The sequence below is a fragment of the Clinocottus analis genome, unplaced genomic scaffold (genome assembly GCF_023055335.1).
Source record: "Clinocottus analis isolate CAN_PGR_092001 unplaced genomic scaffold, fCliAna1.0.p SCAF_6, whole genome shotgun sequence".
Taxonomy (NCBI): Eukaryota; Metazoa; Chordata; class Actinopteri; order Perciformes; family Cottidae; genus Clinocottus; species Clinocottus analis.
Window position 1 is genome coordinate 7,647,814 of NW_027176218.1, and position 14,927 is coordinate 7,662,740.

At 41.1% G+C, this 14,927-nt stretch overlaps 1 protein-coding gene across 1 annotated transcript; it reads left to right on the top strand.

The window, feature by feature from the left end:
- The first annotated feature begins 586 nt into the window (after positions 1 to 586).
- Positions 587 to 14,571, top strand: LOC137804459 (unconventional myosin-Va-like). Its single transcript, XM_068603708.1, has 40 exons — positions 587 to 752; positions 1,171 to 1,281; positions 1,782 to 1,953; positions 2,224 to 2,368; positions 2,500 to 2,656; positions 2,738 to 2,881; positions 3,267 to 3,348; positions 3,456 to 3,563; positions 3,696 to 3,802; positions 3,909 to 4,174; positions 4,265 to 4,346; positions 4,430 to 4,570; positions 4,696 to 4,821; positions 5,069 to 5,152; positions 5,416 to 5,541; positions 5,821 to 5,918; positions 6,040 to 6,126; positions 6,234 to 6,342; positions 6,442 to 6,653; positions 6,735 to 6,891; positions 7,567 to 7,806; positions 7,969 to 8,217; positions 8,884 to 8,977; positions 9,062 to 9,204; positions 9,434 to 9,547; positions 9,953 to 10,087; positions 10,203 to 10,259; positions 10,451 to 10,678; positions 10,766 to 10,833; positions 10,927 to 11,001; positions 11,088 to 11,286; positions 11,665 to 11,758; positions 11,856 to 11,999; positions 12,081 to 12,235; positions 12,332 to 12,421; positions 12,510 to 12,660; positions 12,771 to 13,050; positions 13,443 to 13,617; positions 13,700 to 13,780; positions 13,897 to 14,571. The coding sequence occupies exons 1-40, from the start codon at positions 726 to 728 to the stop codon at positions 14,047 to 14,049; spliced, it is 5,466 nt and encodes a 1,821-aa protein (XP_068459809.1). The 5' UTR covers positions 587 to 725; the 3' UTR covers positions 14,050 to 14,571.
- The last annotated feature ends 356 nt before the right edge of the window (positions 14,572 to 14,927 follow it).

Sequence of the window (14,927 nt, forward strand, 5' to 3'; positions counted from 1 at the left end):
TTTTTTTTTTTTAAAGTTCATCTGATTTATGTTATGGGACTGCAAGATTTTTAGCTTTTATTATTTATGTAACTTTCTTGTAGTCTAGTTCATTACACTTTCATGATAAAAAATATACTGCTCTGTTACAGCTCTGGTTATTAACAGGTCTTAAAATGACAGAATATTAATATTCTGATACCACAGATGAGTATGGAAGCCCATTTCTGATACTGATAAAAAAAATTAAGATCCTGTAAGACTTAACTATCTCTTAATTATGAGATGCTAAGTCAAAATGTATCATAATTTCGATTTAGTATCTCATTATTATGAGATAGCATCTCATAATTAAGACTTACGGTATCTTAAATAGCGAAAATGGGCTTCCATGTGTGTACGAGGTTACAGTCCCATTAAATATGAATTCAGGGTACAATGTTCCTTCATACATTATGACCTTCGTTACCTGTCGTCACCACAGACCGCCTGTCATGAGCGTGTTTGGCCGCTAGGTGGCGGGCAAGGCGCACGAGAGCAAAACGTGTCAGGGCACGCGCAGCTGACTGACAACCGTTGTAGCAGCAACAGTTCACCTCTCCTCCCGGCTGAGAGCACAGACCGAGCCGCAGGGAGAGCAGCCCAGAAAAGTTTACGGTTTCCAATCTGGAAGTCAATAAAAATGTTTCGTGGTTCCTCTGCGGCCAAAGAAAGTTCCTGAGGGCTCAGTGAGCGACTTGTTCGACATGGCAGCTTCTGAACTTTACGCCAAGGTAGGTCGGCATGTTGGGCTCATTGATCGCGACAAGGTGACGGTTACACTGCACGTTCAACGAGTTTCTTGAGCTAAAGTTATGCTAGTTTATTTGTCCTGATACATATCTGTTAGGAATTGTGGTAAACTCCTGCCCGTCACTTAGAGGTATTAACAGAACTGTGCTTTTTTATTTTTTTACTTAATTTTTTTATCTTAATTCATTGCTTTTCCTTCCTCGTCTGCCTGCCAGTTAAAATACCACGTATGTGTCTATGTTACACGCATGACTGCTGTCTGCTGACTTCAAGTTCACGTCAGCTACCCGGCCCGTTTTCCCAAGGCACATGCCACTGCTGTTTTGCTGTAGTTTCTGGTAAAAGACCGGGTTACTCTGAATTGACCCCCCCTTTTCCCCTCCCCCATCTGTCCATCAGTATGCCCGTGTATGGCTGCCAGATGCAGGAGAAGTGTGGAAGTCAGCAGAGCTTACCAAAGATTACAGTCCCGGCGACCTGAAGCTGACTCTGCAGCTGGAGGATGGCTCGGTAAGGCTGGCAAATGCCACACACACACATACAAGTCACATGCAGGGAGGCACTGAGGTGGGAATGGGTGTGTGATGTTCTGTCAGAGCGCCATGGACATATTTCTCTGCGAGAACTCTGGCAATGGAGCCGCTTGCATCTAGATGTGCTGTGCGGTTTGGTAAGTGCACATAGATTGCCAAGACACCTTGAGCCTCTGTATCCAACTCTGCACTGTTCCTACCTGCACCTGTGATGTCAAGTTTGGGCATGCACTTCAGGTATGGAAATAAGGCCAAAGTGTTATCTTGAGTGAACACGAACAAGCCCAGAAGAGTGGTTGTGAGTTAGCATTAACATGAAGTACAGATGATAATGTGTTATTGCTTAACCCTGTAGTTTTTACTTAAATTTTCCAACTTGTTGTCCAAACAGTTTTTGCAGTAAACAAAAAAAAAGAAACTTACTTTTTTCCGTCTTCTACTGTTGGTACTTATAGCTAACGTCTTGTGTCTTTATAGGAGGTGGAACACAAAATAGACCCCCGAACCAACAACCTGCCGCCACTAAGAAACCCCAACATCCTGGTTGGGGAAAATGACCTCACAGCTCTCAGTTACCTGCACGAGCCTGCAGTGCTACACAACCTTAAAGTGCGCTTTATCGACTCCAAGTTGATTTACACATACTGTGGTAATAAGCTTCATCCTCTTTGACTCACACTATCACTGTCACTGTAGACTTTGGATCCCTGCTCACTGAACGCTTTGAGATAATCTACAGTATATCATGCTGATTATTATGGTGCAGGCTGCTCTTAAAGAAATACACATTACATGTATTACTATGAATTTGTGGGGAATAATGTACACACAACAACTATATTCATTAGTTTCAACCAATTACAGATAACATACGTTTACGCTGAAGCTAACAGAGAATCTTTCTTATTGTGGTATTTAGGGATTGTCCTGGTTGCCATCAACCCTTATGAGAGCCTACCCATCTACGAAGCTGACATCATCAATGCCTATAGTGGACAGAACATGGGAGACATGGACCCCCATATCTTTGCAGTAGCAGAAGAAGCTTACAAACAGATGGCCAGGTTTTGGAACCTTCAAATATATTTTGTTGTATATTTGAAAAACAATTCGTTGTCAATTTCTATTTATGATGATACTTTAAATAACGTTAAGCTAATATTTGGTCTGCATGTCATCATATCCTTTGACACAGGGATGAAAGAAACCAGTCCATCATTGTGAGCGGTGAGTCGGGAGCTGGCAAAACCGTCTCAGCTAAGTATGCTATGCGTTACTTTGCCACAGTCAGCTGTTCCTCTAGTGAGGCCAGTGTTGAGGAGAGAGTCCTGGCCTCCAACCCCATCATGGAGGTAATATTAACACTACAGGAGAATAAGACAAAATGATAAAATGACAAAGGTTACTGAGAGCCTTTTGTGTGTTTCCTCTAGGCTCTTGGGAATGCCAAAACAACACGGAATGACAACAGTAGTCGCTTTGGGAAGTACATTGAAATTGGGTTTGACAAGAAGCATTGTATAATCGGGGCTAACATGAGAACCTACTTACTGGAAAAGTCTAGAGTCGTGTTTCAGGTAAATTCCTTTGGTATGGTTTCATGTGACTGCTGTCGGTGTCTAAATGTGGCCCTTCCCATCACTTTATCTTATGTGCATCTCCTTGAAGTTAATTGATTTAAAACACTCTCATGTGCATGTAACATGTGTATATCTATAACAAACAACATGCTCATCACTCAGTTCAGCCTGCCTAGCCCTTGGCTCTGAAAGATTGCAAGATATTTGGCTTTGAAAAGCAACTGTGAACTATTTTCAAGAGAGAGTTTGATGATATCAGCAATGTGCTTAGAGTTTATACAGTCATTTGCAGCCAAAAGAGCTATCAATCTCACAGAATGTGCTTGCAGTTCTTGTGTTATTTACTTAGCTCCCATTTAACACCTCTTCACACTACTTTTAGACCGACGAAGAAAGGAACTACCATATATTCTACCAGCTGTGTGCCTCTTCACATCTACCAGAGTTTAAAGCCTTCAAGTTGGGTATGAGAGTCACCTACATAATAGCTGTCATTTTAGTAAGCTTTAAAAAAAATCTGATATATCTGGTCTATTTAGTACAATGTTTTATATCATGAATGTTTTTGAAGGTTGCGCGGATGACTTCCACTGTACTAACCAGGGTCAAAGCCCAGTCATAGATGGAGTGGATGATGCCAAAGAGATGTGCAATACCAGGAGGGCTTTCTCAAAGTTAGGTCAGAGCTGATTGCATTTTAATAAGGATTTGCTTTTACATCATGTACATTCCTGTACATATCCATTTTTTTTGTCTGGATATCATTACATGACCAAGTACTTATTGTTTTATTGTTTTGTTTTCATTGTAGGAATCAAAGGAAGTGATCAAATGGCAATTTATCAAATTCTGGCAGCTATTCTCCATCTTAGCAATGTGGAGGTGAAGGATCAGTCTGCAGACAGAAGCAGCATCTTGGTAAACGCACAATACTTCTGAACACAGCATAAGAACATTTTGTTGATACTACTTGCCAATGCTATGTTGTACCCATATAAGATGATTAATGTTAATGTATTTCCAGCCAGACAATGTCCACCTGATGGTGTTTTGTGAGTTGATGGGTGTACCCTGTGAAGAAATGGCCCACTGGTTATGTCACAGGAAACTCGAGACGACCACAGAAACCTATGTCAAGCCTGTCTCCAAAATGAATGCGGTCAATAGCCGGGATGCCCTCGCCAAACACATCTATGCCAGACTCTTTAGCTGGATTGTGTGCAGTATTAACAATGCCTTGAAGTCTGCAGCAAAGCAGCACTCCTTCATTGGTGTGCTCGACATTTACGGGTGTGTGTTCATCTCCACGTTGGTGACTTTTCCATTTATGTTCCCGAGATGACCCGACGTGTTTTAATTTCAACATGTATTTTTCCTTAGGTTTGAAACATTTGATGTCAACAGCTTTGAGCAGTTCTGCATCAATTACGCCAACGAGAAGCTCCAACAACAGTTCAACCTGGTACGGGTCTCTTCTTGCTCAACTCGTTAATTTTTGTATTCAAAGCGTTCACGTGAATCATTCCCAGCTATCGCTCCCTCTAGCATGTCTTCAAACTGGAGCAGGAGGAGTACCTAAAAGAGGAGATCCCTTGGACATTGATTGACTTTTACGACAACCAGCCGTGCATTGATCTGATCGAGGCCAAACTGGGAGTTCTGGACCTTCTGGATGAAGAGTGCAAAGTAAAATGCCGGCTTTCATTTTAGGTTCAGCTAGTTTCCACTGGAGGAACCTCCCCCGTGCTATGTTTGGAGATTATGACTAAGGCCATGACTAAATGATGTGTCAGCTTTTCCTGTTTCCATAGATGCCCAAAGGCTCTGACGACACATGGGCCCAGAAAATGTACAACACCCTCCTGAAACAGAAGGCTCTCTTTGATAAACCCAGGTTGTCAAATAGAGCTTTTATCATCCATCACTTTGCAGACAAGGTAAACCATGGTTGTGTGTCCTCACATCTCAGTGGTCAGCAGATGGATGGATGACTCTTGTTTATCTCATCTAAGCGCCAAAAGGAACCAAGTGTGGAATTCAAATTACTTCGTCTTCACCACTAATGTTCAATGATTGTATTTATTAGAGTAGTACTAATCCGTCTACTTTTAACTTCCAATTCTGAATATGACCTTTTAATCTTTTGGTGAAAGAACACTGTGTGACCTGGTCCTTTGTGCCTAGGTGGAGTACCAGTGTGAAGGTTTCCTGGAGAAAAACAGGGATACAGTCAATGCGGAGCAGATAAATGCGTTGAAAAAGAGCAAGGTGAAATGGTTTATAAACAGTTAGTTATATTGTCCCTCTCTAGTTCTTCTCAATTAGTTAGTTTTTGGAGCTCACAGGGATTCAATAGCAACCCCAAATATATTTTGTGTCGCAAGCTCTTAACACACACCCTAGAATTGTTTAACCACAATTATTGGAAAAAATACACCAACATTTGAGTTTCAAATTGAAAACACTGCCATCTGCTGTTCAATGCTAACTTAGTTTTTTGTCTGTCGGATCTCTGAAAATGATTTTTTAAGGTTGATTGGCTGCTGAAGCTGTTTGAGGACGATGAGAAGGCAACAAGTTCTGCGAAGAAGCGTTCTCGCTCCACTGAAAGGACTGGTCAGACTCAGCGGGATAATAAGAAGACTGTTGGACTTCAGGTCAGAGCACAAAGAGCAGGCGACATGACATTTGGTGGTGTGGGAAAATGCATTATTAAAATGCATCTTGTGGAAAAGTTATGGAAAGTTATAATCAATTTTTTGATTTACTCAACTGGTCAGAATCAATTACCTTTAAAGAAAGAAATAACCTCCAAAACATTTAACATTGGATCTATCGGTCAACATCTGATATTGAATATTTCAACTGAATTTTCAATCACAATTTCTGTATTTTTATACTTACTTATTAAGGATTTATCGATGTTTTTTACACAGTTTCGACAGTCTCTACATTTGCTGATGGACACACTAAATGCTACAACTCCTCACTATGTACGCTGCATCAAGCCAAATGACGACAAATCTCCATTCATGTGAGGATCATTTCACACATTTCCATTTTTTTAAATAATTATCTGCAACAAGCACAGATGAAAGAGAAGTACACTTACTTTTGTTACAGGTGTTTTGTATGTTCTTTACCTTTTTATAAAGCATGGATCCTGTGAGGGCTGTGCAGCAGCTTCGAGCATGTGGAATCCTTGAAACAATCCGAATCTCAGCAGCAGGCTTCCCATCAAGGTAGCATATCAACAATAGCACTGAGCCTTGAGCAGTTTATGTGTGTATAATACACAGAACTATAACAATATTTCATCCAACTTGTCTTAATAACATCATTATTGCAGATGGACCTATCAAGAATTCTTTAGTCGCTATCGGGTCCTCATGAAGCTAAAGGATGTGCTTCAGGACAAAAAACAAACCTGCAAAAATCTCCTCGAAAAACTTGTAACGGTATGTCTGAATTGTATAAAAGTTTTTCCGTAATATCAGTAACAACTTCACAGAAACATGACATTAAATGTGCTAATTCATACTCCGTTTGTTTCCTAGGACCAGGATAAGTATCAGTTTGGCAAAAGCAAGATCTTCTTCAGGGCTGGTCAGGTAGCTTACCTGGAGAAGCTGCGTTCTGACAAGCTGCGAATGGCTTGTGTCCGCATCCAGAAGACCATCCGCTGCTGGCTGGCCCGCAAAAAGTACCTGAGGATGAGGGAATCTGCTATCACCATTCAGAGACATGTACGAGGTCACCAGGCACGCTGGTGAGTGGAGACATTAAAAAAAACAGCAGAAGAAAAAATACATCTATTTCATTTTTACATGTTTTTTTCTTCTTGTCTCAGCTATGTTAAGTTTCTGCAAAGAACCAGAGCAGCTGTTATCATTCAGCGTAATGTGCGTATGTGGGTGGCCAGGACACGCTACCAGCAGCAGCGCTCTGCAGCTATCACTATTCAGTGCTTCTTGAGGGCTTACATGGCTAGACAGCAGTACTATAAGGTAATGCCACGCTTGAATAATTAGATATGTTCATAATTCAACACTTTTCTGGAGCTTCGATAGGTTTTAAAGGGTATTGTCTCAACCGATGGATGAACTTGATAGTTAAATATTACATAAACCCAACTGGATTTAGTAGGTGCTACCAAGAAAATCAAGAATTAGTGCCTCATGAATATACTATGGAAAAGTTCCCAGCTCAAAGGAAGCCCAGATGTTACAAGTTCCGTTAGTAACATTGTTGAGGCGGTGAAGCTTGTAGCAGCAGAGCGCACCAGATTGTTCTGCACTTCCTAAACCTTCATTGCTGTGTAGCATTTGAAAAGATGAAGTCATATGAATAGAGGTAAACAACTCATACTGACCTTGCTGACCTCATTTACACTTTGATATTACATGTTGTATTGAATTTATATTAAACATTTCACTGGAATTGCATTACTACTATTCAATCGTTTATGTCTATTTACTTTTGTCAGGTCAAGCAACTAAGGAATATATATATGTATATATATATATATGTTATAAGTTTCTTGAACTGCAACAATGAATATATGTGTATGTTGTATTAATGTATTATTATTGATGTAGAAATATATATACCATCAAAGATTCTTCTCATTATCATTTCATTGATAAAATTAACATTAAATATTCATTACTTTTTTTTCGCAGTTTGTATTTGAGCAAAAAGCTGTTGTCATCCAGAAGTGGTTTAAAGGCTGGCAGGCTAGACGGCACTACAAACGTACCATGGCCGCCATCGTCCTGCTGCAGAGCTGTGTGCGTCGCATGAAGGCAAAGAAGGAAATAAAGAAGCTGAAAGTGGAGGCTCGTTCTGTGGAGCGTTTCAAGAAGCTCAACGTTGGCATGGAGAACAAGATTATGCAGTTGCAGCACAAGATAAATGAGCAGGTGAGTATTGTGTGAGCATGGGAATCTAGTTTGTTTGTGTTTGTCTGTGGTTCACTCTGAAATCAATCATAAGAAGAAAAAAAACTGTCTGGAATGAAAACATTGGGTCATTGGGAGTTGTCATATCACATGCCCAGCATGTGTGTGTTTCTCCCCCTGCAGCATAAAGACAACAGAGAGCTCTGTGAAAGGCTGAATGTTATGGAGAAGACCCAGACTGCGGAGAGAGAGAAACAGAACAGAGAGATTGAAAACCTATGTAGATCAGAGCAGGAGGCCAGAGCCAAGGCGGTGAAGCTTCCCTCGCTGCTGGAACAGCTCTCCTTCCTTCAGCACGAGCTGGAAAACACCCGCAGAGAGAAAGATGACCTGGAAGAGCAGACGAAGGTCTACAGGGAGCAGACACAACAGGTAGGCCTACTTCCTCTAGATATATCCAACTTGACTGCTGAGCAACATCACTAGAATTTTAGCGCTCTTTCTTTAATCATCTGGATAATAATAGGTAGGATATATTACATAACATTTGGGAGAAATACATCTACTTCAATGACATTGTGATTATACCCCACATTCATGAAGTGGTGGGATTATAGGTTTTCCTTTCCATACATGTTTATAGAGGAGACAGGCATTAGCTAGTACTGCTGGATGTGTGATCCCTTTATAATTTGTAAGTTCCCTTGTCCAAAACTTTCTGGAAAGAATGGAAACATTTGAGTGACAAAATGCTTATGAAATGCAAAACAGGAACTTGTAATTGTTGCCCTTTGAGCGTTGTATGAACTTATTTTGTTCCACTTTTGTCGGTCTCTAAAATGAAGCCACAATACCCGGAGCTTTGTGATTTTACCGATTGTAAAGATTCAAACCCAAAACAGCTGGCCTGGAGACAGATGAGTTCAGCACTTGAGGTTTCATGGAAGATGTTTTTTACCATACTACTGTTAGGAAGTGTACAGTTCATGGTTTGTGTTAAGCTAACACTATCACTCATTTGCAAACACAGAAACTGCGAAAAAAAACCACACTGATCAGGGCCTAAGATTACATGATTTTGCCTTCTCTCATGATCAGGTGGTAGAAGACCTTAATACCAGGAACAGCTTGCTGAACAGCGAGAAAGATGAACTGAAGAAACAAATCCTGGAACAAGCAGATCAGTTAACAGGTACTAAGCAGTTCACTTCAAACCTCCACATTCCTTCAGTAATGGCTGCATTTAGAATGACTGAATACAACTGTTTTGTTTCAGATATCAAAACCAACGTTGAGAATGCAAAACAGCTGGAGAAGGACTTAACTGAAGAGCGCTCTCGCTACCAAAGTCTGCTGAGTGCACACCTGCATCTGGAGGAGCGGCACAAAGACGTGCAAGAAGAGATGAATCTCAGCATCGTAAGCAACAATAATTTCATCAACAACATGGTCATTTCATTTGATGGTGTTTCATAGTGACAGTAGCTTACAAAGATACAAACAACATTTACCTGTACCAACATGTAAAACGTTAACATTGTCAGTGTGCAAAGGATATATGACATTATAAAAATATTCACCGTGACTGAATACACTATGGTGTGACAGCTTATTCCTTCAGTAATTTGTTTTTTTCACACATAACCAGAGTTCAAGCAAATCTGGTCACAAGAGGACCGACTCCAACTACAGCAGCAACTCATCTGAGTTCATTCAGAGCGTATACTCTTCTGAGGGCGAAGACGACTCCATACAAACAGAGGTAGTGTCAAACTACACAATAGTCCAGTTTGGTGCATCAGAAATGCCTACAATTGATATATATATGTACCAGCTCAAAATGTTTCATGTTGAGTATGAAATGCCCACTCCTTGTACGTTTAAAACATTTTTGTTTTCTATAAAGAAATAGCAGCTGTGGTGTGAACAGAGTGAGTTACAACCAATTATAGTTTGCGTTGTCAGTGAAGCTGCCTTTTGTAGATGATACCAGTTTTCCCACAAGTCAGTGATAAATGATCACTGTGGCTTCAAACGCTGGACAGTCATTCCTTGGAGCAGCTGTGGGATGGTTTAGTTCTGGCCCTGTCTGTGTTATAATCTCATTAGTGCAGCATTCTAGTTCATTTGTGAAGAGATTCACCCAACGCTTGCTGTGTTTTCTTAGGATGAGACCCAGGCGACGGTGGACCTGCCGATCCTACTGAAGCTCCAGAGACGAGTGAAGGAACTGGAGCAGGACAAACAGTTACTCTGGCAGCAGCTGGATAACAGAGAAGAAGCCCAACAAGAAAAGGCAAAAGTATGGACTGGATGTTAACAGACAATAGAGTTTTATATCAGTAAGCTATTAGTTTTGGGTCGTATTTGCTGTTGAATGGTTGGTATTTACATTATGTTCATATCTTTCTAAAAAGGAGGTGGAGGAGCAAAGAACTGTTGGCAGAGCAGAATTAGACTTGGAAACCCTCAAGGTATGACTTTATCAGGCACATGTAGTGTGACTTTGTTAGGTGTCCAAAGCAAGATCTGTTTCAACGAACCAAAAAGGAGATGCCCTTAAAGAGTCACCATATTAATATACCTGAAAACAGTGACAAGAACTTTACTACGAATAGAAACAAAAATAATTTGTAGCTGTTTGACTTGTTTGTGTTTCTCTTAGCGGCAAGAATTGGAGTCTGACAACAAGAAGTTGAAGCAGGATCTACATGAGCTGAGAAAGTCTCTCACGACTGAGAACAGTGAATTGGCGCCCCCTATCCCTGGCTCTCTACCCTACAACATACTGCTGGAACAACTCGGTTCTTCCAACGATGAACTGGAGATGCGAAAAGAGGAAGTGCTGCTCCTCCGGTCCCACATGGTCCGCCAAGAGGCCCTTAAACATAAAGTGAGAAAGTAATTGACATTGTTGCATTTATTACAACAAACATCTGACAATTCCTATTTATAATTAATCACATGATCTGACTTCTAGGACTCTGCACTCGGGGAAGGTGTGAATTTGGATCTAAGTGAAATTCCTTCATATCAAGATGTTGACAAGTAAGTTTATGAGTCTCAGTTAAAATCCATCAGCTGGTACGGTTAGTTTAGTACAGTTACCTGCTATTTACATTCTCTGATGCTGTTTCCCAGGTCCACTAACATCCATACACTCAATGAAGATGGAGAGCTGTGGCTGGCTTATGAAGGCTTAAAAGAGACCAATAGGTAATGAAATCATATTCTGTAATTCGTTGGTGCATTAATGCAAGACCAAACCATATGGAATTGAATACTATCCGTCCATCTTCCAGACTTTTGGAGTGCCAGATGCAGGAGTTGAAACGTGCTAGCCACGAGGAGTATAAGAAGCTGCTTGAGGAGGTGAGCCAGTTCAAGGCTGAAAAGGAGCAACAGCAGAAGCTGCTGGCCCAGAGCCTCCTCCTGCCTGAAGATGCCCGTATTGAGGCGAGCCTGAAGCATGAGATGACACGCATCACCAATGAGAACCTGGTGAGTCTGCTCACTCTCTGGTTCTATCAATCTGCCTTTTATCAGTTTTTATGTAATTCCATCCGCGATGCACCGCTCCTTTATAATCAAAAGTTTGCTGTTTTGAAAGTCGCCTCTTAATTAGACTTTTTTTTTCTTAATGATATTAAATTCATTGTTGTTTGAGTAAACATTACATCAGCAAAAAATATATTGTATACAAACTTCTAGTAAAATACAGAAGATTTAGGAAAGGGTTTTTATGGGACAAAAATAATTCTCACCATTTACACTATTACACAGATGTAATAATTTGACAGTTTTTAAAATATACACTTTTGCACTGTATGAAAGTTTTGTTTGCGCTCACACTAATCTAGTGTGCTTACATAATTTTAGGAACTCATGGAGCAGAAAGAGCAACAAGAGGAAACTATGCGCAAGTTGAAAAAACAACTGAAACTTTACATCAAAAAAGTGGCCGATTTGGAAGGTAACCACAATGCATTGAATGTGTTTGTACAGTACATTTTCTCGAGGACATTAGAACAGCCTGTGATTTTTTTACGTTGTCTCTCTGTTGTGTTCAGCAAGTGCTCAGCAAAAGAATAAAGCCCCTGTGCCGACTGCTCCTATCAGAGCGGTGAATATCACCCGTAAGGAGAAAGAGTACCGGGGCATGTTTGAGTACAGGGAGGGCGACGAGACCCGCTTGGTTAAGAAACTGGTCGTCGGTATGTTAAACCTATTTTGCGCAGGAAAATTATTTTGTTATTCGTGGATTTGACTGTTTTTAAATGGTGTAATCTTCTCAGATCTGAAGCCTCGTGGTGTGGCAGTCGGCTTGATTCCCGGGCTTCCGGCTTACATCATCTTCATGTGCGTACGATATGCAGACAATGTGAATGATGATCAGAGAGTCAGCACTCTGCTCAATTCCACCATCAGCAGCATCAAGGGGGTCATTAAGGTGCAGTACACAAGTAAACTTTGACATGTGTTGAAAAAAAAATAGAAAAAACACGGATGCTTTTATTTTGAATTAATTTTCACACTGTTTCTGTAGAGGAGAGGAAATGATTTTGAAGTGGTGTCTTTCTGGCTGGCCAACACATGCAGATTGATGCACTGTCTGAAGCAGTACAGTGGAGATGAGGTAAGCTTGAGAAGGCTTTGATACCAGAATTATGTTTACAAGTCCCTTAACTAACCCTGGATGTCTGTACAACCTCTATTTACTACAGGCCTACGTAACGCACAACACTTCCAAGCAGAATGAGCACTGCCTGGCCAACTTTGAACTGTCTGAGTACCAAATGGTTTTTGGTGATCTAGCCATCCAAATTTACCGCCAGCTCATCAAATGCATGGAGGACACCCTGCAGCCCTTGATTGGTGCGAAGACATAATCTCACCATACATAATTATTGACAATGTTTTCTTCTGTTGACTATAACAGAACCACATGAAATGTATTTTTTCTCAATCTGTACCTTTTTGTGTAGTGGCGAGCATGCTGGAGCACGAGACCATCCAGGGTGTTTTGGGCTCCAAACCGACCGGCCTGAGGAAGAGGAGCACCAGTTTCCCGGAGCAGGCTGTTACAGTGGAAGTCCTGCTCCAGCGTCTTGGCGGCTTCCTCACCACCATGAGTCAGCACGGGATGGACTTGGACCTCATTAAACAACTAGTCAAGCAGCAGTTTTACATCATCTGTGCGGTCACACTCAACCACCTGCTGCTGCGGAAGGACATGTGCTCCTGGAGTAAAGGCCTGCAGATCAGGTACTGCATAGAAGTGCCATCAGCCAGTGGTTATTATACTTCATGCAATGAAATTAGCGGGGCAGAAAAGTGTGGATTAAGGAGTGTTAGTGCTTGCGTACACCAAGCAAGCTATCTCAGGGAGTATCTCAGAGAGTGGTCTGATTGTTGCAAAGATTACAGACAGTCATTCATCCTCATAGTATTGTGGACTGAATAACTAAGGTTCATAAAAACACCAAGCACAGAGAATTTGTTGTTGAATAAGATCAAAGTTCCATTAAGCATAATAAATAAAAGCAGAACTTTTTTATTCCACGTGATCCGTACTCTGGCGTCACAGAACATATTGGACCTGTCTAGACGTTACGTTGGTTTAGTCTGAATTGTTTGTTCGATGCCTTTGGCTTCAGGTACAATGTATGGCACTTGGAGGAGTGGCTGGCAGAAAGGGAGATGTCAGACTGCGGTGCCAAGGAGACTCTGGAGCCTCTCGTCCAGGCTGCACAGCTTCTACAGATCAAGAAGAAGACCGAGGCGGACGCCCAAGTCATTTGCACCATGTGCTCTGCCCTCACCACAGCACAGGTACCCGTTGAGGTTCTGCCTTCTTTATCGGCAGACATGATGTGCTGATAGTGCTTTGATTATTGCGTGTTTCTCTTCGCAGATTGTGAAAGTGTTGACCTTGTACACCCCAGTGATTGAGTTTGAAGAGCGAGTGACAACCACTTTCATCGCAACTATTAAAGTGAGGAGAAGTTTTGTATGTTCGTAATAATGTAGGGCTGCTTTATACTCAATCTTGTGTTTATTAAGGCAATTGTTTCATTTTTTCCCTGATATCTGTTTCTTTTTACATTTTAGAACCTTTTGAAAGACAGAGTTGAGTCAACCACGTTGATGATGGACGCTAAGAAAATCTTTTCCATCACCCTCCCCTTCACACCGTCCCCTGTGGCCCTGGAGACCATCCAAGTCCCTGCTAGTCTCAATCTGGGCTTCCTCGCCCGCATCTAGACCAGAGACCTCGGACACTTTTACCAAAGAAAACACACTGACTGACCAAAGTTTCTACCAGTTGTAGTGTTGTTCACTGCATTTATGTATCAGCTTTCCAGCACTGCATAGCCAAAGACTAATGTGTAAATGGTGATTCTGCAAAAAAAACAAGTATTTTAAAGGTCATACGCCTCCCCTTACCCTTTAATGTATTGCCGATACAGGTTATGATAGTATTTTGTGAATTCAAAAATCTAACTGGACTGAAAGTGACACGTTTCTGATTATTGGAGAGTTGAATGTATCCTAGTAACTATGAATTTGTTAGTTTCCATCAACAAAAGGAAGATAACCATGAGGTAAGACGTTCATGTGATTTACATGTTGAAAATGTCTCATTATAAAATCATATTTTATTTCCATAGCTTTGTATTTTTGTAACTTCTAATATCAATGATATTGATCAGTGATGGTATTTATGTCCGTACAACTGCAGGACCAGAAAATGATTCCAGTATGTTTTTTAACAAGTCTTAATGTTGTCGGTCACATTAAAGGCTGGATTTTCTGTAAGAGGGTTTGAAGTGCTACACAGAGTTTCACAACTTCTCACAAGGTGTTACAGATCTGATATCTCAAGCTCACTGTTTTCAAAGTGGAACCAACAGGGAGTCCCAAAGAAAATGTGGAATCCTTTTGTGACGCTGACTGACACACTCACTGTGGCGGGTAATTGGTCTTTAGCAGGAGATAACCTTCACGGAAGAAATATATTTGAACACGGAAGTGCACTCTGAGCCTCATCTATTCAGGAGAAGAGCTGTCCTCACCAAGGAAACATTTGGGGATCTAGAATTTAGAAATATGCATGACACTAATGTTACTAACACCTGCCT